General features: G+C 33.0%; 2 protein-coding genes across 2 annotated transcripts; both read left to right on the top strand.

Moving 5' to 3' along the window:
- The first annotated feature begins 4,847 nt into the window (after positions 1 to 4,847).
- On the top strand, positions 4,848 to 8,789 carry LOC127117763 (probable receptor-like protein kinase At2g42960). Its single transcript, XM_051047872.1, has 9 exons — positions 4,848 to 4,995; positions 5,443 to 5,576; positions 6,138 to 6,862; positions 7,135 to 7,239; positions 7,384 to 7,500; positions 7,583 to 7,753; positions 7,840 to 7,969; positions 8,053 to 8,262; positions 8,380 to 8,789. The coding sequence occupies exons 3-9, from the start codon at positions 6,213 to 6,215 to the stop codon at positions 8,533 to 8,535; spliced, it is 1,539 nt and encodes a 512-aa protein (XP_050903829.1). The 5' UTR covers positions 4,848 to 4,995; positions 5,443 to 5,576; positions 6,138 to 6,212; the 3' UTR covers positions 8,536 to 8,789.
- Positions 8,790 to 16,767: 7,978 nt separating this feature from the next.
- LOC127117762 (GBF-interacting protein 1) lies at positions 16,768 to 20,442 on the top strand. The gene is made up of 6 exons (XM_051047871.1): positions 16,768 to 17,041; positions 17,376 to 17,419; positions 17,751 to 17,850; positions 18,271 to 18,397; positions 18,824 to 19,275; positions 19,783 to 20,442. Exons 1-6 carry the CDS (start codon positions 16,870 to 16,872, stop codon positions 20,070 to 20,072), a joined length of 1,185 nt encoding a protein of 394 aa, XP_050903828.1. The 5' UTR covers positions 16,768 to 16,869; the 3' UTR covers positions 20,073 to 20,442.
- Positions 20,443 to 24,737: the final 4,295 nt, after the last annotated feature.

Below are 24,737 nucleotides of genomic sequence, written 5' to 3'. Positions count from 1 at the left end.
TCTTACGAGTAGGTATAAACAAAAGTTCCTTGGTGAACTTACAAGTCTATCCTTCCAGAATTATAACTTCTCACTCACAAAAATGACTTTCTCGAAAAAGCACTTCGGCTAAAAATTTAGTGAGAGAAAATAAAGTTTAGAGAGAGAGAGAAGTATGGAATTAAACTCGGTTCTAGATGATTTGAAATAAGGGAAGAGACCTCTATTTATTAGCTATAGGTTGGCTTATGAATGGAAATTGTTTTAAAGACTTTTTATGACATGTCAATCGATTGACAAAGTGTTCCAATTGTTTGGTTGGCTCCATTACATTCGATTACCAAGTTTAAAATGGAAAGAAAATACATCTAGTCGTTACCCATCATTAAGATGTTGTCCTAATCGATTAGGTCACATTTTTTATATCTTTCAATCGATTGGGATAAAATGTCAATGATTGGCAAAGACAAAAACTTTCCCCAGATCTTTTCAAGCAGCTTTCAACTCATATGGCATGACTACAAGACATTTATGAAATTATTTCTTTTAGAAAAATTTGTTTAAGAAATGTTTTCCTGTGTGTGATTTAGACATGTGCTTTTACAAAAACACCCTTATGCATTACATAGTTTTCACTCAAACTAATTAAGGCAGGACTTTCCTGTACTTCAAGACCTTGTCAGATACTTTCCTTCTTGTAGACACTTGTTTTAGTTTACTTGATACGATGCTTGATTTAACTTCTATTTGGTTTCCATCATTGAATAGTCAAGTCTAATAAACCCTAATTCTTTGGTTTGCATCTTTAACCACTTAACCGTTTATGCTTGACTTGTCGTCATTAGTTGTCATCATTAGAAAAAGTTTGACATCATCAAAAGTAAAATATTTGTCATTGTTAAAAAGAATATTACCTGCAAAATAAGATTCTACAAAGATAAAGTTAGGAGATATGATGAAAGTGAAAACACAACTGTAGTAGAATAGGGACTATAGTGTAATGCTGAAGTAGACATGAGATTAAATTGTAATTCTGAATTAGACTAGGGACTATAATATATTGTTGAAATGGACGGGGAACTAGACCCTAATGTTGAAATAAATTATACAAGTGAGGACAATGGATTGGAAGTTCATTTTTAAGACTCTGAGGATGAGATTGGTATTGAAGATAACTTTGGTGTAGATCATGGTAAACAATGACGACATGATGTTGTACAAAGTGGAATATATAAGTAAATAGTGATAGATAAATAAATAGTAAAATAGAAATAAAAATGTATATGCAAACAAAAAGATAAAGAACGAGGGAAAGGCAAATGGAAAGACAAAGAAAAAGGGAAATGCAAAGAAAAGGACAAAAGGCCTTTTCCGGCAAAGGGAAAGACAAAAAAGAAAAGAAAAGGCAGAGGCAAATAGAAGGAAACTAATGATATCTAAATGAGAATGAATAGGGGAAATCATTTAAAAAACAGATATCAAGTGGGACTGAATGTAGCACACAATTTTAGAAAGTGTAGTTGATGATGAGAATGAAGGTGGCGAGCCAAAGTTGAATTATAGAGATTTGAGTAACAATGAGGGGGTGCAATAGTGATGAACTATATAAGGGTGTGATATTGAAGATGAATAAGATATTTTCAAGGAAAATTTTCTCACATTTAAACTTCCTAACAAAATGATGGATTACAAGTGGGAAGTTGAGACATATTTTGTTTGAAAACAAGAATTTCAAGAGGGGATGGGGACATATGCAATACATTCTGGTAGGAACATAAAGTTTCAAAAAAACATGTGAGAATTATTGTGCAAATATATCACAGTAAGAAATATGACAATTGAAAACAATAGTTGATAACCATACTTGTAATAAGGAGTGATGAGTTATGTTACTTACATAAAAATGGTTAACAATAATATACACACACGTGTGAGGGAGAATTAAAGCTTGAGGTTGACATAAATAATGGGAAAACTCAACATAAATGGAATGTAGGAATCAATTAGACAATGAAATATAGGGCAAAGTCACTTGTTATTGATATTGTGGATATTTAGGGAATGATACATGAGGGCATATGATTATGGTCATGAACTCTTGAGGTTAAATTCGGGTTCAATTGTGAACGTAACAACTCAGGCATACCAAGGTGTAGAGGAAAACCTATAACATCTTGAAAGGCCATTAAACCCACATTTTCAAATAATCTACATATGCTTCAAAGAATGTAAAAATAGTTTTTTTCAAATGCAGGCTGATAATGGGATTGAGTGGTTGTTTCTTAAAAGGTATTATGGTGGATAACTATATGATTTTGGATAATATTTAAATGATCAAACATTAGAAATTGCATTTATTGTAGTTGAAGTTAGTTTTTATAACTTTTCACTAATGATTTAGGGGATGTTTGATTGTATGAGACATATACTTTTATGAGTGATCAACAAAATGCAATCTTTACATTATTCTTTTGCCAACACTTAAAGAATTGCTCCTAGATGTTAATAAAAAGGTTTTGTATGAGGTAAACTGATTTGGGAAACTGTTTTTGATTTAGGAAAACTATTTTGTTTTATTATAATTGTGCACTACATCAAATTTGACTAATAGAACATTAATTTAATTAATCTAATCTAATAATCTAATTATAAACTAATCAAAAATCCAATTAATTTAATTAATAACATAAATTAATCAATATTTTATTAATTTAATTAATCAAAATCCAATTAATTTAATCAATTAATATAAATTATTAATTTTATAATAATCAATAATATTAATCTACTACTTAATAATAGTGAATTACCATAAACTCTAGTCTCCTAATAAGATAATAGAGAAATAAAACAAATTGTTATATTAAACTAAATCCTAGAATGCCTTAAAATAGTAGTTGGTCACGATGGGATCAGAGAGACTCTTAAAAAGTCAAAATGGTCCTCCTTCAATTTTTTAGGTCATTGGGACTGACCAAATGACTTATAAGGCTTTGGACTTGTTAGTGGCCTAAATATAGGTTAGGAGAAAGGAGGTCAAAATTTAGGGTACGACATCGTCGAAGATTCTTTACCAAGAAGAGCTAATGTGGTTTCAGAGGTCTAGATTAATCTGGTTAGCCGACGAGGACCGTAATACGTTATACTACCACATCAACCCGGTGCAGAGGAGAAGAAATAATCGCATTCAGACAATAAAAGATGATCGAGGAGTTTGGATTGATGATCATGAGCATGTTCATAATTTATTCAAGACTTTCTCTCACAATCGATACACAATGGATACTTATGTCAGCCAATGGAACAAGTTCAGGTTTACCTATCATAAGTTTAATGTGACTTTCATTGTTAGTTTTCAAGATGGCATCAACTACCATGAAGTCAAGAAGACTATTTTCCAAATGGCCCATTGGAAAGCTCCTGAACCTGATGGATTCCCTGCGAGTTTCTTTCAAAAGTCTTGGCAGTTGATATGAAACAATGTTCACAGAGAAATCGATCATATGTGGAAGAATCCAGAGATTATTGAGGAAATTAACAACACCGAAATTTGTCTTATTCCCACGGTAGCCATTCCAACGAGTGTACAATAGTTTAGACATATATCTTTATGTAATACCAGATACAAGATCTTGAGTTGTGGAGCATAATGTTTCCTCAGCAAATCTTATAAGATATTCACACTATACATCCCCCAAATTCATTAATGGCAAGGATGTTTGTGTTTTTAAAGATTCTAGGAATGATGATTAAGAACCTTAACAAAACTAAAAAAAATGCAATAAAATTTTAAACTAGGAAACAAAATAAAATAAGAAATAAAATAATTTTCATTGATTTTTTACTGCCACACTTAATATAAAATTCTAAATATATCGTAGTTATACACTTGGTATAATTTAAAAGACCCTAGGAATATTCTAAAAATATTATAATTTAAAATATCATTAATTAAAATATAAATAATATATAATTATTAAAAAAATATTGACTAACCTTTTTAAATTTTTCGAAAGATTATGAATTTAATTGCGAATGTCATAACTTTTTAATGGATAATATACAAATATTTATGTGAATACTCTTTAAACTTTGATGAGGCTTCCCATTCCACAAGTTTTGGAGTTTAAATTACCTAAACTTTATGTAAAAAAAACCCTTTATAAAATGAATTATGTGCTTCTAAAATAGAGTGTAGAATAATGTAATGTAAACATGTTGCTTGAGATTTTTTATGCATTGTTAACTATAGAAAAAAATATAAAAAAAATCTTTAGAATATGAAACATTTAAGTTAAGGGATGTGACAAAGAGAATATATAAAGTATCAAATAAAACTATGAATTATTATCTCATATATCATAAGATAATTTTTTAATCATATTACATGTACAAAGTATCCACTATGTTACCAAAATATAGCAACTCTTTTAAAAAAACTAATATCAAAGTTAAATAGAGTTATTAATTATTCATCTTATAATTAATTACTTTTTCTTTATTTAATAGAAATAGATACTATAACAAAAGTGAATCCATAAAATATAAATGAAATCTATAACTCATAAAAAATAAAAAAACTAATCAATTTCTATCCTAAAATACAACTTACACTTAGCAGAAATGCACACTCTAAACACCTTTAATAAATTACTACTCCTATAGAAATATTCTTTTCAAACAAGTTTGTTTATAATAAGTAATGTCAACATGAAACATCAATTTTTCTATACATAATAGCTTTATGAATCTAAAACCTCAATCAATCAATTTTTATTTATGTATTGGGTATGGTGTAGATAGTAACTTTCTAAAATTTCTAGAACCCACCAAAGCCCAAGTTAAAAAACAACATGAAAAGTAAAGAAAAAACAGAGACAAAGATTGAAAATTTACATGTGAATTTTCCTTTTCACACAAAGATGACAGTTTGGTAAACAGACATGACATAAGCGGCAGCTAGATTTGGGGCTTCCAGACGACACACCTTCTCTTCTCTTCTCCTGTTGGATTTAGGTTCATCCTCTCTCTCTCCTCCTCTCTCTCTTTCTCTCTCTCTACACTTTACTCCTGTTGTTTTTTTTCATTACATTACATTGCTTTTTTCTCAACACTGTTCATATTTACTTTCCCTTCTCTCTCTCTCTCTCTCTATGGTTTCATTCGTTACAAACCATGTTTCATTGCTCTTGTCTTGTTCCTCTACAACTACAATACCCATCAACCATTTTACTAATTTGTCCTTTTCTCTTTTCCAAAACCTACAAATTCTCTCTACCCCTCTTCATTTTTTCTCATAAAAATCTGATTTTTATCTTGCATTTCCTTTTAATTTTTGCTTTTTAATCATAAAAATCAGATTTTTTTATCTGGGTTTTCATTTTAATTGTTGGTTTTATTTTTGTGGTTTACTTGTTTGTTGACTAGTGGGGTACCATACTGAAATTCTAGATTTTGTGGTAGGGTTTGTGTGTTGATGTGCCTGCTATGCACATTGAGTTTGTTGGTTCAAAAAGAAGTGTGAAACTTGTTGCTTCTTAGCTTCCTCAAGGTAGAAGATCAAGGAAGATAGATAGCTACCTTGAATCAACACAAAGGTATATGCTTTGTCTTTTTTGGATAAGAGTAGATAATTAATTCTTTCACTTTGCTTGGATTATAAGTGATGCTTTACAAATTACAAGCTTCTTTTTTTTTTGTCAGAATTGTTGTGTTGTGAATGTGATGATCAGCATTTACTTTTACTTTTCCAATGAATTTTGGATTCTCTATATGTTTCTTTTTTTAATGTCATTTAGTTTTATTTGAGAACAAATGAATGCTAGTTTTGATAGTTAGAACTTAGATTCTTTATTCTATGCCGTTGATAAGCAAGCTTGAAAATTGTCCCCGACGTTGTTTGGGTTGGGACAACTAAGGTAACCACCACTAGCATTTGCCTATCCAAAGAAAAGTTCAAGCTTGAAAATCTTCAAATTTTGTTTGGAGTTTGTCTTTAATTATGATTATGATAAACTACAAGCAATGAGTGCTTCCCTTGCCGATTTTGCCTTTATGTTAATGGGATCGTTGCAAGATGTGAATTAGAGTGTTCAAACATGTGTGTTTGAAAGCCTTGACAAAGGGGTGTGCTTAACTAGATTCTTGTACTCATATAGGAATGCCTTGATTCTATCTGGTGAAGAACTTTGGAGGAGGCGATTGATTGAATGCTAGCAACCTAGCAACCGATTATGTCATCAAATGATTCGTTGAATGTTGAGTTATCGAAGAAGACGTCAGTTTTGGGTTTGAAAAGATGGGTTTTGATTGGGATAGGTGTTGGAGTCTTTATAGTGCTGATTCTTTGTATATTGTCTGTATGGGTGATGTTTCGGAGGAAGTCTAGGAGTAGGAGATCTCTCGACAAGCCCCAAATACCGAATGTGTCGAAAGATATCGATGTTGACATTGTCGGGGTGCAGAATTCTCATGTTCAATATGGAGACGTGTTTGTTCCTAATGATAGTAATTTGGACAAGATGTCGGTTCGTATGAAGACGGGCAAATTCAGTGATCCTGATAGTGTTAGTCAGTGCAGCTCGGTTTATCATCACGAGAGAGGATTAAGTTCACTGTCATGGGAAGAAGGGAGCTCCGGGAATTTCAAGAAGCGATCTACATTGTCGTATGGAGGAGGGCCAACAACCACCTCTCCTTTGATTGGCTTGCCAGAATTTTCGCATCTCGGGTGGGGTCACTGGTTTACACTTAGAGATCTTGAACAAGCAACTCATTATTTTTCGAAGGATAACATTGTTGGCGAGGGTGGATATGGAGTTGTTTACCGGGGCAGGCTGATCAATGGGACCGATGTTGCCGTGAAGAAACTTCTTAACAACTTGTAAGGATATTTCATATTGCTATTAGTGTACCCTTTTAATGTTTTTGTCAATAATTTTTCGACACCTGACACGACATTGATACTACAATGTTGACACTGACAATAGTTTGAGAAAGTAGAATAGTTGAATCTAACTACAAGTGTCAGTGTCGTATCAGTATCAGATACACCTTTAATAAAAGTGTCGGTGATGCATATATCGACAATATTCATAAACAATGACTTCTTTTTTATCTTTTGTTATATAATTGTATTCCACATCGAGTTCATAGGGGACAAGCAGAGAGAGAATTCCGGGTTGAAGTGGAAGCTATAGGCCATGTTAGACATAAGCATCTCGTGCGCTTACTTGGATATTGCGTAGAAGGAGTTCACAGGTATTCATTTCACCATTTTATGTTATATCTGTGTAGTGCTCTCACAAGTTCGTTCGTTCTCAATAATTCGTAAACAATGACTCTTTTCTCCTTGTTTTGCCTCTATCTATGTTATAATGTATGTACTTTCCGATTATTAATCAGGCTGCTGGTGTATGAATACGTGAACAACGGTAACTTAGAACAGTGGTTACACGGAGACAAACTTGGAACACTTACCTGGGAGGCCCGCATGAAAGTTATTCTCGGCACAGCCAAAGCGTAAGATCCGCTTGCAAATTAGTAATATGTATCATCTTGATAATATTATGTTTTACCGTGGTTATACCGTGGTTGGTTGCAGGCTTGCTTACTTACATGAAGCAATAGAACCGAAAGTTATTCACCGAGATATAAAGTCCAGCAATATATTGATCGACAAGGAGTTCAACGCGAAAGTTTCTGATTTCGGTTTGGCCAAACTTTTGGAATCAGGAGAAAGTTACATAACTACTCGAGTAATGGGAACGTTCGGGTATAAAGAAATTTTCAATATCTCTTTCGATAAGTTTTACTTACGATTTACACAATTATGAACTTAACTTCTATTGCGGATTTCAGCTATGTAGCACCAGAGTATGCCAACAGCGGTTTGTTAAACGAGAAGAGTGACATTTACAGCTTCGGTGTCCTCCTGCTTGAAGCAGTTACCGGAAGGGACCCTGTAAATTATTCGCGTCCTTCTGATGAGGTGCGTAACCGTAATCCTTTAGAACCTTGTCATCTTGTTTATCCTTCACATGTCTGTTGAGATTTCGTTAACACAAATGACAGGTTAATCTTGTTGAGTGGCTCAAGATAATGGTGGGGGCAAGGAGAGCCGAGGAAGTTGTGGATTTGAGACTCGAAGTTAAACCATCTGCGCGTGCTTTAAAGCGTTCGCTTCTGGTCGCTCTTAGATGTATTGATCCCGATGCAGAAAAAAGGCCCAAAATGAGTCATGTTGTTAGGATGCTTGAAGCCGACGAATATCCATTTCGAGAGGTTTGCTTCGCTTCAATACCTCTTGACTTATTATCTCGTAAAACATAAGCAAGATAGCAAAGATTCTATTTTCATATTCATGGAGTAGTCACTAAATGTTGGTATAATCACTTTCAGGATCGAAGGAATAGAAAAAGCGCGACTACCACCAGCTTGGAAATTGAAACAGTCAATGATATTGTCGGTCCATCCGCTGCTGAAAACGCCGTACAATCTAAGAGCCATGCGCCCGAAACAGCTCGAGAGGATGGGATAGAGAACTGCATACCATAAAACCTGTTCCAGTAACTATTTATACCATCTCTCTCTCTCTAAGTTGATGCATCCTCTAGAAAATTTTGCTGCATCTGAAAAGAGAATGAAACCAGAAAACTCATCTGGGTAATGAATCATTTTTTATATATTTGAAGTGGGCAGATTAGTGATAGTGTTGTATAGATTTGTCTGCTGAGCCTATCTTCTGCTTACATAATTGATTATTTTAAGGTTTTTAAGGTTCTAAAAGCATTTAATCACATGATAATTTGTCTTTGTTATGCATTGGTTTTGAATTTCTTGGTCAAAGGACTCGTGATGGTACTAAGTAATGGTATTCACTACAATAATGGAATATGTGTCAAAAGATTCTTACTCAGTCAAAAGACAAGAAGACTTGAGAGAAAGTGGGGACAACATATGAGGTACTACTGATTTTTTTCTTTTGAATGGGTCCACACCATTCCACAAAGCTGTCAAATGCTATTAATGAAGGCCCAAATATGGATTCTATCATTGGAATTACTAATCCCATCTTAAGTGGACACCTTATGAATGTTTCAAGAGATGGTTTCTCGTCATTGAATTAGACAAAACCTTGTGTTTGTGCCAATAACTAGATAATGGGCGCTCATATTTATACAAGTATTAGATTAATATGGATCTTAGAAATCTAATCATGTCTCAAAGGAGATTTTAAAGATGTATTTCTGGATATATCTTGTTTCGTTTAGTAAAATCAGAGTGCATACATAAATGTAGTTCTGAATATATTTTTTTAGAAAATAAAGTGCGTCCGAAAATGCATTTTTGGAATCACCCTGCATTGTTCACACATAACTTGTTTTAAAAACATAACCGGTTTTAAAATACAAAAAGATAGAAAATTTTAGAAAACTGAAAAATAAATTAAAAATGTATAAAAATGTATACAATTTATATTGTTAATATTAATCCAGCATTACATATAAAATATGTGTCACCATTGTAGATAAAAACTAAAAGGAATCAAAACATGTCACCACTTAAATCTATATCAATAGGTGGTTCCGCCTTTGACTTTTGCTTATTTTATTCTCTTTCAATTTTGCTAAATTTGGTGAATTCTTGCATCCTATCCAAAAAATAATCCGACCAAGTTTCAACCTTCTTTGTGGAATGAGATGTCCACATCGATGATGTCTGTGGTATAGAGTATTCTGATTTCAAATAAATTTGAACAAAATGTACTGATTATGAAAGTCACCCAATACAAATAATGCGTCTGAATGGATTTTGAGGTGGGGCTCTCTGAAGTGAAAAAATATTTTCAAAAAAATCTATATCTTATCAAATAAATACATACTCTATTTTTTCTCCGGTGTCGGGCCGCTAAGACAAGGAATAAGATATTCATGAATTACATTAAAATGTTCTTTTTTTTCTTCGTACAATGATGTGTATGATTTTTTATGCGCCTTCAACTCCATGATAAGTTGTTGGCAGACAAATGTATGATTCTCCTTTCCTTTATCGAGTGAAGCAGAAACAACGCGATAACTGCAATTACCGCCACTTTTAACATATGCAATCTGTTCAATATATTTGTGCATAAAAACTGACATCTCTTAAATATGTATCATTTTGGTAAAGGTGGTGGAGGAGCTGGTTTGCTAATGCGAACACCTTTGAAACAACTTTTTTTTTTTAGATTTTGGAGTTAGAGAATTTGGAAAAAGTTTGTCAACATATTTGAAATATGACGGAGACTATATTGTTAAATTGTCACTCTGTGTTAGTTTGACCTTCTGAGTAGCACCATCTGTTTTTATCGATTGTGACAGTGGTTACTGGAAAAGCAATTTTCCTCAGTTGCTCTTTGATGTGGAGTTTTATGTTGTCACCCGCTTCCAAAAATATCTCTTGAATCACTTCCCATTCGATCAAGATAGATATATTCAATTTATCGTTCTTCATCATACCATCATCATAAAAAAAACCGTCTTCAGTGGGTGTAAACCTCATCCATTCGTATTGGCCTACCGAGTTTCCCCTTTTTTGAAATTAAACAACCATAAGGAACGTCTTCCTAAGTGTACAATCACACTTCGAGTTATCTAAACTCACTTTCTTAGCTCGTTTGGCTTTGTGAAATATAAAATTCAATCCTACTTAAGATATATTGCCCACCAACTGTGAATAACAATTATTGTCTCTAAGTTTGTGTTCTAACGTCAGGCAAATGATGTTTGTATCTTATTATGGCGATTTTGGATCATTTGGTTTACAATATCCCAATCTCTACATAAGCCACCTTTACTATTTCCCAACCAATTCTTCAAAGCAACATGAACAAATTAAACTATGTTATTTATTGTATTTCCAAAGTGTCTAAACTGATCAGTCAAACATAAACAATATTCTTCTTCACCTAGTCTAAAATTGTACTTTCAACATATTTTAAGAAATTCAGATATTTCTCACACACCTTCCTAAAATGTATTACACAATATGCATATAACTCTTATGTAGAGGAATTCATTATAACATTCGAGACATCCATTATGATTTCCAATATCACACTAGCTTCGACCATTTTCACCATTTATTTGTGTGGTTCCTACCGCAGGCTTAAGACTACTTCTCACATTCTTTGTTATGTGATACGTACAAAGTCATGCATATGAAATAGGAAACACCTTTGTAACCGAATTCATCAATGTGGTATCACTATCAATGACAATGACCTTTGACGTGTTTTCTTGGTCTTTCAACATTGTCTGACACACTTCTAAAGTCCAAGTAACATCTTCCTCTTTTTCACTTTCCAAACATGCAAACCCAACCGAAAAAATATTTTCCATAAAAGTAACACTAACAATTTCCAATACTGGAAGCTTGAATTTTTTGGTCTTATATATTGAATCAATAATGAATACAGTAGAAAATATTTTGAACAATTTTATGGAATCAGAATGACTTCAAAATATATCTCGAACAGTTTCTCCATCCTCGCACACTTTGTACCTTGATACATAATGATTATCATCCAAAAGCTTCAGCGATTGTTGCATTTCATTTTTATACCCTCATATTGCCTTGTTGTTTTGAACATGAACATTGTATAAACACTATCTATCCTCCAAAATGTCACCACCACATATATTGTGTAATATCTTAAATGAAGCCGCATTGAAACCATATGGTCTTAAGGGTTTATCTGGATTCATTTGCAGTAAGGAATAATGAAGCTCTTCTTTTGCTAAAGTATTTAACAATTTAGAATTATCCTCTCCAATAATTTTTCTATAGTAAGACTCAATATGGGATCATGGGAGCCTATTTTTCCTTTTAAAATATTCTCCCAAGACTAATCACACAAATATTGTCTTCATCCAACAATTTATCCACTTTTTTTTCCTTACTGCAAGTTATGGCAGATAAATTGAAGACTTTTGGCTTGAAGTTTTTGTCCTTTAACCAGGACATCTTCAATATCTATTTATAGAACTTATCCTCTTGAAAAATAGGAGTAGTGTGCTTTACAATAGTGTCTTTAGGTTTGAACCTTAAAGAAATATATATATATTTTATTTAGGTTTGAATCTTAAAGAAATATAAATATTTTATTTTTGTAACGTCGCAAAATTTTTATCTAAGATATTACTTAAAAAAAATATCACCTTAATAGTATATGAATATTTTTTATGTATTTAAATAAAATAACCATTTATAATAAATTTTAAAAATCATAATTAAATTAAAATTATTACAATAAATTATTTAAGACGTTACAAATCTTCGTCTATAAATTTTTTATAATAAAATAATCTTACTTACAAATAAAATTATAAAGTTCAAAATCCTTTATTAAATTTCAAAATTGCGCGCAATATATTATTTGTAAGGGTCAATCTTCCATCATTCATATTAAATCAAATAAAACATAGTATTATTAAATAAATCATACGAAACATAAAAACCTAAAAGAAATACAATCCACAAAAATCATTCTTTTATAACTATATACACGCTCTTAAATCTAAATGATTCGAATATAAACTGTTGATAAGTCTGCGTTGAATCCTGGATCAAAGGCCTTAAAATAGTACCCATTTGCTGAGTCAGCATGTGTACCATTTCATGGTTACTTTCGTTCATTTGCTGTCTCATAATGACAACGGAGCTTAACGTAAACGTTGGGGCTGATTGAGACGTCAATCTGAACCCTGGGGGTCAACCAAATAGAGTTGCCAAAGGTCCAAACCCCTCATAACGAGGGAATGACGATGATGATGTATCACTATAAGTCGAACCGAAGTTATGCATGTTTGCCATAAACTCCGTCGGCATTCCCAACATTCTATGTATGGGAGCCGTGTAACTGAGCATATGTTGCCCCATAGTTCCCATGGTTGTCGGTGTCGGCGTTTGTGGCTGACACGGCGTCAGAATTGGTCCCACAAACGATGTTGAACCCGTCGACGCCGTACTAGAGTCGGTGTCCACGACCTGGGGCGTCGTTATGTCTCCCGCCGAAGACGTTTCTTCGTGAGGTCTAGGAGACATCATTTTTCCACTACACAATCGCATACAACTTAACACTGTCGAGGTCCTACCAGGTGTGCCAATTTATTGTTTTGCGCAACAATCTCTAGCCTTCCTGTATGAGGGTTACTTGCGGGACCGACTAAGGAGTCCCGAACTTAGTGTTTTGTGTGTATGGCTATTTGGTAAAAAATGTTTCTGACTGGTTGAAAGGGTGTAAACGAGACTCTTGACGAGTCAAGGAAATAATAAAGGTAAAATGACAGGTAGAAACGATAAAGTACTGAAAGAAAGACGATAAACAGTAAAGTGAAAACAAGACAAAAGATAAGCTTTGCGAAGATTAAATGACTTGTAATTATAAAGTGGAGGCAAAATATATTGTTTGTGAGGAAACTAACTTTTTTCTCGTAAATGCTTGGATACTTCAAGTTTTACCTACTGCAAATGTTCAAATTACCACCTTTGAATTCTCACCTAACATTGACTTAAATACTAATTAGAAAGTAACCATTGGGGGTTACAAAGGCGTCTTGAGGTGCCACGTGTCGGTCCACTTCCCCCATCTCAGCGTATAACTACCCACGACTTCTTTACGTGCCCACGTTCTTATTCTCCCCTCAAAAACCTTTTGGCTTCGACCGAAGCTTGCTCGTGTCAACCGACAGCCTCTCATACCCTTTTGCCGAGGAGCTTCCGACGGATCCCCCTGGTCGAAATTGGCTTTTTCCCTTAGCCGAAATTTGCCAGATAACAGGTCCTCTACAGGTAGATTCACTTGGAGGTAACAAATACTTTGTTACATTTATTGATGATTACAACAGAAAGATGTGGACCTACTTAATCAAGAAGAAAAGTGATGAGTTCGAAGTTTTCACCAAGTTCAAAGCAATGTTTGAAAGACAAAGTGGTCACAAGATTAAGGTCACAAGATTAAGGTTCTAAGGATAGATGAAGGTGAAGAGTACATGTCAAAAGATTTCTCAACAAAATGGTACTGCTGAGAGAAAGAACATCACTGTTATGAATATGGTGAGAAGTATGTTGAAAGGAAAGTATCTCCCAAATGAGCTATGGGGTGAGGTTGTGTCGACTGTAACATACATATTGAACAAATGTCTAACAAAAAGGCTTAAAGGTATCACACCAGAGGAATGTTGGTATGGTGTCAAACATAGCATAAGCCACTGAAGGTGTTTGGATCCATAACACATAGACATATGTCATATCAGCTGAGAAGAAAGATGGATGATAAGTCAAGTCAGACGATCCTAGTGGGATATCATTCGACTGGTGGATACAAATTGTTCGACCCGATGAACAAGCAAGTCGTGAACAACATGGATGTGATCATATATCAGCTTAAGGAGTGAGATTGAACTAAGAACATCAAGAGGGATTCAATAAGAATCTTGTGTGACGAACCAGCTAGTGAAGTTGGTAGAGAAGTTTGACAAGCTATTAGAGAAGTTCGACAAGAAGCTATCGAAGGTCAAGCGAGCACAAGAAGACCTCAAAGAACAAGAAACATGCATGCAAGGCTGCAGGAATATGTAATCACATTAGATGATGTGGTCGATGATAAATGTGAGTTAGTACACTATGCCTTCTATGCAGATACTGAGCCAGTCGATGCAGCTAAAGCATTGAAAAACTCAAGGTGGATGAAAGCTATGGTGGATGAGATAAAATCCATAGAAGACAATGATACCTGGTCACTAGTCGAATTGCCAAAAAGGAAGAAGGCAATTGATGTGAAATGGGTATACAAAGTCAAGCTAAACCCAAAAGGTGAAACAGTTCGACACAAGGCAAGACTTGTAGCGAAATGGTTTTTTCAGACAGAAGGAATCAACTATGATGAAGTCTTTGCACCCGTAGCTATAATCGAAATAATCAGGTTGGTTGTTGGTCTAAGTAATATGCATAACTGGTCGATATATCAGATGCAATGAAATGTGTATTACTGAATGACCCTCTGAACGAAGAGGTGTATGTGACACAACCAGTTGGGTTTTTGAAATAGAACTAAGGAAGGAAAAGTATAAATGTTGCATAAAGCCCTGTATGGACTGAAAAAAGCTCCAAGAGCTTGGAATAAGAAAATAGACGAATTTCTAAGAGAGAAAGAGTTTGAGAAGTGTTTGACAGAGCATAGTGTGTATGTCAGTAGAAGCAGGAGTGAGTTGCTTATACTATGTCTCTATGTTGACGACTTGTTGATAATAGGCAGTTGCAAGAAGGAGATCAAAGACTTCAAACATGACTTAAGTAAGGGGTTTGAAATGTCAGACTTGGGAAATCTCTCATACTTCCTTGATATCGAATTCTACAAGAATAATAGAGGCTTAATAATGCACCAAAGAAGATATGCAGACAAAATACTCAAGAGATTTGAGATGCAAGATTGCAACCCAACTTTGACTCCAGCTGAGTCCAGATTGCAACTGTCGAAAGACTCAGATGAAGATGATATCGATCTAAGACAATATAAAAGACTCATAGGATCATTTCGATACCTCTGTCACACAAGACCAAATTTAGCTATTGTGTAGGCATGATCAGTAGATTCATGCAGAATGCAAAAGTATTCCATCTTGCAGTCACCAAGAGGATAATAAGGTGTCTCAAAGGAACACTCGACTATGGTATTTTGTTTCCCTCAGTTGATGAAGGAAAATAATGCAAGATCGTGGGCTACACTGACTCTAATTAGTGTGGTGATGTTGAAGATAGAAAATCGACAATATGATATGTGTTCATGTTACGTGGCACGTCAGTCGCATGGAGTTCAAGAAATTGATATGTTTTTTTTGCTATTTTTAAAAAATGTGTATCTTATTTATCAAATACATTTTTATTGATAATTTCAAAGAATTATTTTTTAATATATTATGAGAAAGAGCCAAGTTTGTTTTTTAAGGTTTGGCAAAATCTTTTAGCTATTTTTTTAAAGAATGTCTATTTTTATTTTTTATTTAATTAAAAATGTTGTCATAGAATAATTTGAAGGAAAGTTATAAGTGGCTATTTTTTTTAATATTTTTTTTATAGTTTTTTAGCTATTAATGAATAGTAAGCAAATGATTTGAAGGAAAGTTATAAGTAGCTATTTTTTATATATTTTTTTAGTTTTATAGCTATTAATGAATAGTAAGCAAATAGGTGAAATTATAAAAATATTCTTAATTTGATGCAAAAAATTATCAAAAAAACTTAACAATTTATATATATAAATTTTTGCTATTTTATCAATATAAGTATTTATAAAATAAATAATTAAAATATAATAACATATCTAATTAATTAAAATATTACTTAATGAATTATTGAATAAATAATAAAATTTATATAGTATATAAAATTATAGAGATGTGTCAATTTTCATACGTTTTAAAATCTTAAAAGTTTATATATTTCAAATTAATATATTTGATATAAAATAATTATTATATATCTTAGTAAATATAAAATCAAATAAATATTTATATATTAAATAAAGAATATTAAATATGAAATATGAAATATAAAATAATTAAACAAAAGTATAAATAAACAAGAAAAATAATTGAAATAAAATATAATTAAAATAACTAAAAAATATATATTTTTATTAATATTATTATTTGATTTATTGAAAGTATCCATATCAATTTAATGTTAAGTGTATGGAGTGTTCACAAAGAAAAAAAACTATATAAATTTATTCTTAAGAAAAAAAAAACTATAATTTTATTCTTAAGAAAATATTTGTAAATTACGGAAAAAAAGTTAATATTTTTTTTACAGTCGGTAGCGGTAATTTTTCTATTAACCCCAGACAGAATGAGCGGCGCTGGTGGCGGCTCTAGGGTTCCGATCCCCAACAATGTACAGAACACCATCAATGAAATCAGAGAGATCACCGGAAATCACCACAGTTCCGATGAAATCTACGTCGTCCTTAAAGAATGTTCTATGGATCCCAAGGAAACCGCTCAGAAGCTTCTCTATTTAGGTTACTCTTCAGCTTCCTATACTCTGCGATTTTTCATCTTCTTTTTCAGTATCTGCTTTGTTATTCACTAATTGATCATGTATTTGTTGCAAGTTTGAAACTTGACTTCACTGTTATCATAGCTAGTGATGCCTGTGGTTTCTGTTAAGTTTAGCTGATTTTATTAATTTGATTTAATTTAATTTAAATGTTTATTGTGTTTTGATTTTCAACTCAAGCTGAGTGTGAAACTCAGATGTTTTGATTTCGTTTTTCTTTGTTATTTGTTATCTTATGGATTATGGATTTTCAAAGCAAGTTTGTTTTGAATTATGGATTTTTTTTTTGTTTCCAGATACTTTTCATGAGGTAAGAAGGAGACGCAAGAGGAGGAAGGAAGTAATTTTTTTTTTTTTTTTCCTTTGTATTTGGTTTACTTCTGTTTTACTGTTGCTTGCTGTGCAATATTATGCAGTTGGTGTGTAAATTTGTAATTGCATTTGAAAGTTAGATTGCTGAATATGTAGGGTGCACTATGTAATCGTGCATTATCACTTGCAAACTGTAAGAGACCTGTTTTGTGTTTTGCAGTTGGTTGTATATGGGTTATTTAACATTTCATGTGTGTTTTTTGTGATTGCACAAGTCTAGTTGTTAGTTGTTAGTGTTACCATAGTTTTCTCTATCATTTATTAGGTCGATTGATTTGTTTATAACCTGACCATTGTAGGTATTGAGTGGCAGGGTTTCTGAGGAGTCTAGATCAAAACAACATGGACAGGGGAGGGGGGCAAGAGGTGCTTCAGGGGGCTTTTCCTCAAAGTTTTTTGGTACGATTTTCATTCTTTTTAGAGGCTTGATAGTTGTATTTGTTTTCGTTTTCCTCTGTTTCGTTTATGAAGATTCTTTCCCACTTAAGATCATCTAAAAACCATCAGTCTGTAAAATGCTTTTTAGACGCTTGATAGTAGGATGTGTGTACACTAGGCGGTTCTTTCCTTCTAAAATAATTTAGGATATTTCACCTAAGCCCTGGAAATTATACTTCTGTTTCGTTTTGCATCAGCTCTATTATACCCCTTTTTTAATCTACCAGGATGAAATAGAGTCGCACGCTGTCCTCACTTTTTTCTTTTGGTGCTATTGCAATTATCTTTTGCATAGCACAGAGATCTGTCCTATGCATCATAAATTTCCTGCCACTTTATTAGCTCATTTTCTGTTACTTTTCTTGCAAAATCTCTTGTTAGATGGTGGTGGTGGGAGGAAGCTTGCTATTCAAAGGGAAAATGGAGTCCATATTGCAGAGAAAACTAATGGTTCCTCTACTCAGTCAGATTTACAGAAAATAACTAATACACCACCTCAAGCCTCAAGGTTGTAATTTTTATATATTTTCTTCACTTGTTTTTCTTACTATTTTATCTTTGATTATAAGAAAATGTAATAGTGGAAAGAAAAAGGTTTATTAGTTTCTTGTTTATCGCTAAAAAAAGGCAATACACGGAAAGAAGTAAACAAACTAAAGAAAAAAAGTAAGGCGATAATTGATATCCCTATTGTATTTTGTTTGTTTGCATCTAAAATTATAACCAAATCTTGTATTGATTTTGGTAAAAAGCTTTGTATTGGGTAAGCCTTTTACAAAGTTTAACATTATCACTCATTATTGTTTCATAACTTAATGCGTAATAACTACAATATTGAAGCAATTCCCTACTTGATTTTTGTCTTACTGAGAGTTTATTTGAAAAGCGGCTTGCACGAGCAAATTGATAATATCGCGTGATTCTTCAATTGCAGAGGTTCAGCTGTTGTACCCCATAATGCTGCAAATCCATGCAATGGAAACTCTGGTCATGGTTCTTCTAGCCAATCTCTCATAGGTAGTGTACTGAGCCTCCCTGAAACCAGTTCAGCTGCTAATGACACTGTCAATCAAGAAAATATCCAGCATCAAGCTGTTGTTGCTGTTGCAGCAATCACCTCCCCTAAAGAAACCGTCAGCTCAATTACAAGTACTGACCAAGGAAAATATCTATCAAGTTCTGATCAATGTCCGTCAAATCATGTTGAAGGAAACAAACTTGAAGAAGCCACTGGTTTATCAGCATCCAAGAATGAAAAATCTAGGTCAATGAATTCAACAAGCAACCCAAATGCCATACTAAAGTTAAATGAAGTTGAAAGTAACTTGCTATCTGAGCGACTCTCATCCTCTTTATCATTGAATAGCTCTTTGAGGCCACCTCAAGGTAAAATTCTTATTCTATATTTGTTAAATCTCATAACAAAATTGTTTGACATCTCCTGTTTCCATCTACACACATTCTCGTATAGGTTGTAACCTTGAGTTTTTTGATCAAACAATTTTACTAGATGGATACCATGATGGTTTTCCCTAGTATTGGAGTAAAGTATTAACTGAACTGAAGTAAAGCTCACATGGTCTAGAAAAAAGACTGGGGAGAAACCTTTGAAACCTATTCTGAAGATATTTTAAGGGGAAATCTGCCTGATTGTGCCTATATTATAATATAAACATTATCTGTCACCTGTGTTTGGATTTTTCTCCAATCAGTTTACTCTCAGATTTAATGTGCTGAAATAATCCCGCGCTTTAAGGAATAATACTGATAAAATCCAGAGTCACCAAAATTCTGTTATTTATAAGTTTTTTTCCACACAATTCTTTCTGTTGTATCTCTAATTGTATACTTTTATAATTATAATAACAATAATGCCTTTCGGTGTGTTGGCAGATGTTTGTAAAATAGCCAATGTCACAGAAGTATCAGCTTCAGAAGCTCATGTGCAATCAACTGAGGCGAGGCAACGTGTTACTTATCCAAAACATTTCCAAGTGCCAGAGGCTTTGAAAGGTGGTCTGACATTTGGAAGCTTCGATACTTTTGGTCCAAGTAAGAGATCTTGTAGGGCAACTGGTTGTGACAATTCTCCCACTCCTGAAACTTCTCCAGGGAATGATGAAGCTGTTACTTCTAGGTTTGTAATCTATACGATATTCATGATCCTCAAAGATATGGTTTGAATTTAAATCCTACCATGTTAAGTTATCTCGATTATGCATTTTCTATAACTGGTAATGATTCAAAGATTGATCAGAGACAAGCTGTTGCTGGGCCGCCCTCCTCAGCAGCCTCCACCCGCACAGTTCAATCGGAGTTCTAATTCTTAGGATGGAAAACATTTTCTGCATACCATAGTTAGTTTGTTTTTGATTAAAAATTAAATGAGTCTATTTAAATATCTAATTCTTAGTACTATTTAGAAAATTTTAGGTTAGTATGTTTATTAAGTAGACTTTTTTTTAATTCATTAATTTCAAATTAAAATTAACGACACTTTACTATTGAATGTCATTTTCAATTGTCAAATAAAAGTATTGACATAAATAATAATTTTTATTTGTAAGGATTTTTCGACCAATATTATTAGTATATTTGAATTTTATATATATTTTTTTTGGCATGTAGTAATTGTTTTGAAGTTGATCATGAATAGTTATTCTTTTAAAAGTTGTTGATTTATAAGTACTAGCAAACAGTTTGCACTTATTTAAGTTAATTATTAAATACCATGTGAAAGTGTTAATTACATTGGATATTAAGCATCAATCTATTTAAGTGCTCCTATGTTACATCAATAAAATTTTGAGAAATATTTTGTTTCCTTTGAATAAGAGACAAGATCATAAAGTTATCTATTTGGAAAACAAAAAACCTCTCATTTATTGGTAGGGATCTATCCAAGGTTTCAAATAGCCGTTGCGGCGTCGTAGTCACGTTAAGACTATTACAATCTCAAAAGTTAGAGATGTTGTTACGTTACAAATTGTAGTTATTGTTAAGATTTATAGAATCATGATAGAAATTGACTTTAAAAGTTTGATAATTTGGAAATGAGAGAAAATCCTAAGAAAGAACTATGTTAGAAAGAAAAAGAAATGATCTACATTATTGAAAAGATAAAAGATATTTTTACGCGAAATACTTTATAAGTCAATCTTGAAAAGACATTAATAAATCTATCTATAATAAATTTTAGATTTAATATCTTATCTGCTTCTGAAGGTTGATTTCGAGGTTCATTTTGATATTTAATTTAAAAATTTATTATTTTTCATTAATGATGATTTTAGAGACTGATTTTATAATTTTTTTGTTGCTAATTAAAATAAGAATCTACTCGTTTCTAATGTTGTTTCATTGTGATTATTTTTCATTTTGTTGTAACAGAGAAAAACAATATCAATTATCGTTGATAACGTTTTCTCTCAACCTATAAGACAGTAACAAATCTTTATTTAAAATTTTGGAACTATCGCAACTTAGTATGAGTTTTCTATTTGGAGGAAAAGTGTCATCTTATTTCGTAGAGAAAAATATGATGCCCTAAGAATTGTTGTTAGTTAAACAATCCTAGATTGTTTAGAAGTTAGTTAATATGGTGGTTAGGTATTCATAATTTACTACTACTTAAATATGTGGTTATTACTAAATGACTATATGGCTACTAACTAGAAGTTAATTAGTAATATAATCCTATATAAACGATGTTACACATGTTTGTATTACTTATCAAGCATAATTAAATACAATCATCACTTTGATCCTTCTCAATTCTCTTTATATTTTCTCTTCCCCTTATTTCTTGTAGAGCAAGAAATCCCTAGTTCTAACAAATTTGGTATATCTTGAGCCTGATTCTTGATTGTGTAAAATACACAACTTCAAGATTTTTCAATCCTTGATGGAAAGAATTGGGAGAGGACAAAGGAGACATAAGATATCTTGATTAAATACTTTAAAGACATTACAATGTGAAGGGTGTTAAGTTGCAATATATGAGAAGACAATGTGCATTGCTGTAAATGGAGAAGAATGAAGTTGTTGTAGCCTATGCATCAAAGATGCAAGGCTTGGTTCGCACAATGAAAAGCTATGGTGAAGTGATGATTGAGAAAATGATGAATGGATGATCTTATAGGATCTTTAGAAGCACATGAGCTGATTATTCTAGAAAGAAAGGGAGTGGAAAAGTCAATTTAAACTCTGCAAGCTTGAGTTTTCAAAATAGAGTGATGATTTTGAGAGGCACAAAGGCAAGAAAATTCAAGATAAGTTCAAGGAGTATAGAAGTTCAAGGTTCTAGAAGACCAAACATGATGGTAAACTCGAATCCTTCAAGAAAGGCAGATGGACATCAAACTTCAACCGACAAAAGACTCAAAGCAAGATAAGAACCACATTCAATGCTATATCCGTGAAAAATGAGGTTATTATAACAATGGTGATGATGAATATAAAATATTCCAAGATGATTCAGATGATGACAATGTAGTGTTAATAACTACAGTTCCTAAAGATCAACATAAAGCAAGATCATGGTATCTAGATACAAGCTGCTCAAATCATATGACATGCCACAAAAACTGGTTGGTCAAATTTGATAGCACAAGGTATTATCAGAATCAGAATACGACTCTGATTCTGAAGAGGTATAATCTATCTCGTTCTGATATTGAATTACGCCTCTCTGAAATGCTAGAAAAGTACCAGAGTCTTCAGAGTAAATACAAGGACCTTAAACAAGTCCAAGTAACTGCTTCTGAAACTCAGAAAGAGATTGAGAAATATATTTCCTCTCTAAACAAAAAAGTATTTTATTTAGAAAGTAACAACTTTGCTTTGAAAAGCAAAATTTCAAAACTAGACGAGGAAATAACTTCAGAAGCTTCTAGTACTGATTGCATCATCAAATATGACAGAGCATTCTAGTACTTTTTGGCTAAAAGCATAGATAGAAGCAAAATGGATTCTTTGACCTATGGAGTTAGCAGAAATGGCAGAAAATGTTTGGGTTGTACAAAATCTATAAAACCTGACGAAAGTCAGAAGGTTAAACCAAAACCTCTCTATGTGCATTTCGTGCCTGCTGGCGCTGAGCTTGATACTTCTGCACAGACACAGAAGCATACTACGGATAAGAACTCTGTTTTGAAACCTAAGTATCATGCACAAATCTCTCATGATTATCCTTCTGCTAAAAGATTCAAAGTTGTAAGAAACTCTGGGAAACCTAACAAAAGAGGACCCAAAAAGTGGGTTCCTAAGGATAAAATAATTTTTGTTGCAGACATCCTTAATAATTCAGTTGAGACACCAATCATGGTACCTGGACAGTGGATGCTCGTGACACATGACATGCATAAGGTCTATGTTCCAAGATTTGAAACTTAAGCCAGTAGGCTTCGTTGGTTTCAGAGGAAATTATGAAGGAAAGATCATTGACTCTAGAACCATTGGTAACGATACACTTCCTTCTATTACTAATGTTATTTTAGTTGATGGTCTGATGAATAACCTATTTTCTATTAGCCAACTTAGTGACAATGGTTATGATATCATCTTTAATCAAAAGTCTTGTAAGACTGTATGTCAGAAAGATGGTACAATCCTTTTTAACGGAAAAAGGAAAAACAACATTTATAAAATTAGACTTTCGGATCTTGAAGATCAAAATGTAAAATGTCTAATGTCTGTTAATGAGGAGCAATGGGTCTGGCATAGATGTTTGGGTCATGTTAGCATGAGAAGGATTTCTCAGCTAAATAAGCTTGAATTAGTCAGAGGTCTACCCAAACTGAAGTTTGCTTCAGATGCTCTTTGTGAAGCATGCCAGAAAGGCAAGTTTTCTAAAACATCTTTCAAAGCAAAAACTGTTGTTTCTATCTCTAGACCGTTAGAACTTATGCACATTGATTTGTTTGGACCCATGAAAACTGCTTCTATTAATGGAAAGAAGTATGGATTAGTCATAGTTGATGACTACAGTCGTTGGACATGGGTAAAGTTCTTGAAACACAAGGATGAGTCACATTCTGTGTTTTCTACCTTCTGCTCACTAGTGCAAACAGAAATGAATTGCAAAATAGTTAAAGTCAGAAGTGATCATGGTGTCGAATTTGAAAATAAAAATTTTGAAAATCTTTTTGGTTCAAATGATATTTCCCATGATTTCTCCTATCCTAGAACTCCATAGAAAAATGGAGTTGTAGAAAGGAACAATAGGACTTTGCAAGAAATGGCCCACACCATGATCCAAGAAACTGATATGGCTAAGCATTTCTAGGCAGAAGCAGTCAACACAACGTGTTATATTCAGAACAAGATTTCTATCCGACCTATTCTGGGTAAGACTCCTTATGAATTGTGGAAGAACAGAAAGCTAAACATTTCTTACTTTTATCCCTTTGGATGTGAATGTTTTATGTTAAACACTAAAGAGAATCTTGGCAAGTTAGAGTCTATTCGTCTTTTAATTTCTTTTGCAGTCAATCATAACATCATCCTTTATCAGATGGATGTTAAGAGTGCATTCCTGAATGAATATATTTCTGAAGAAGTATATGTGCATCAACCTCCTGGTTTTGAAAGTTCTCAAAATCCTGATTTTGTTTTTAAATTGAAAAAATATTTGTATGGTCTAAAGCAAGCTCCCAGAGCTTAGTATGATAGACTAAGCAACTTTCAGTTGGAAAATGATTTTACTAGAGGGAAAGTGGACACAACTCTCTTTTGAGAAACCTTCAAGAATGACATTCTGGTTGTGCAAATATATGTTGATGATATTATTTTTGGTTGTGCTAATGCGTCGTTGTGCAAGAATTTTGCTAAGTCTATGCAGGCAGAAT

The sequence above is a fragment of the Lathyrus oleraceus genome, chromosome 2, assembly GCF_024323335.1.
Source record: "Lathyrus oleraceus cultivar Zhongwan6 chromosome 2, CAAS_Psat_ZW6_1.0, whole genome shotgun sequence".
Classification (NCBI taxonomy): domain Eukaryota; kingdom Viridiplantae; phylum Streptophyta; class Magnoliopsida; order Fabales; family Fabaceae; genus Lathyrus; species Lathyrus oleraceus.
Note: the sequence above shows the minus strand (reverse complement) of the source record. Positions and strands in the feature narration are given on the sequence as shown.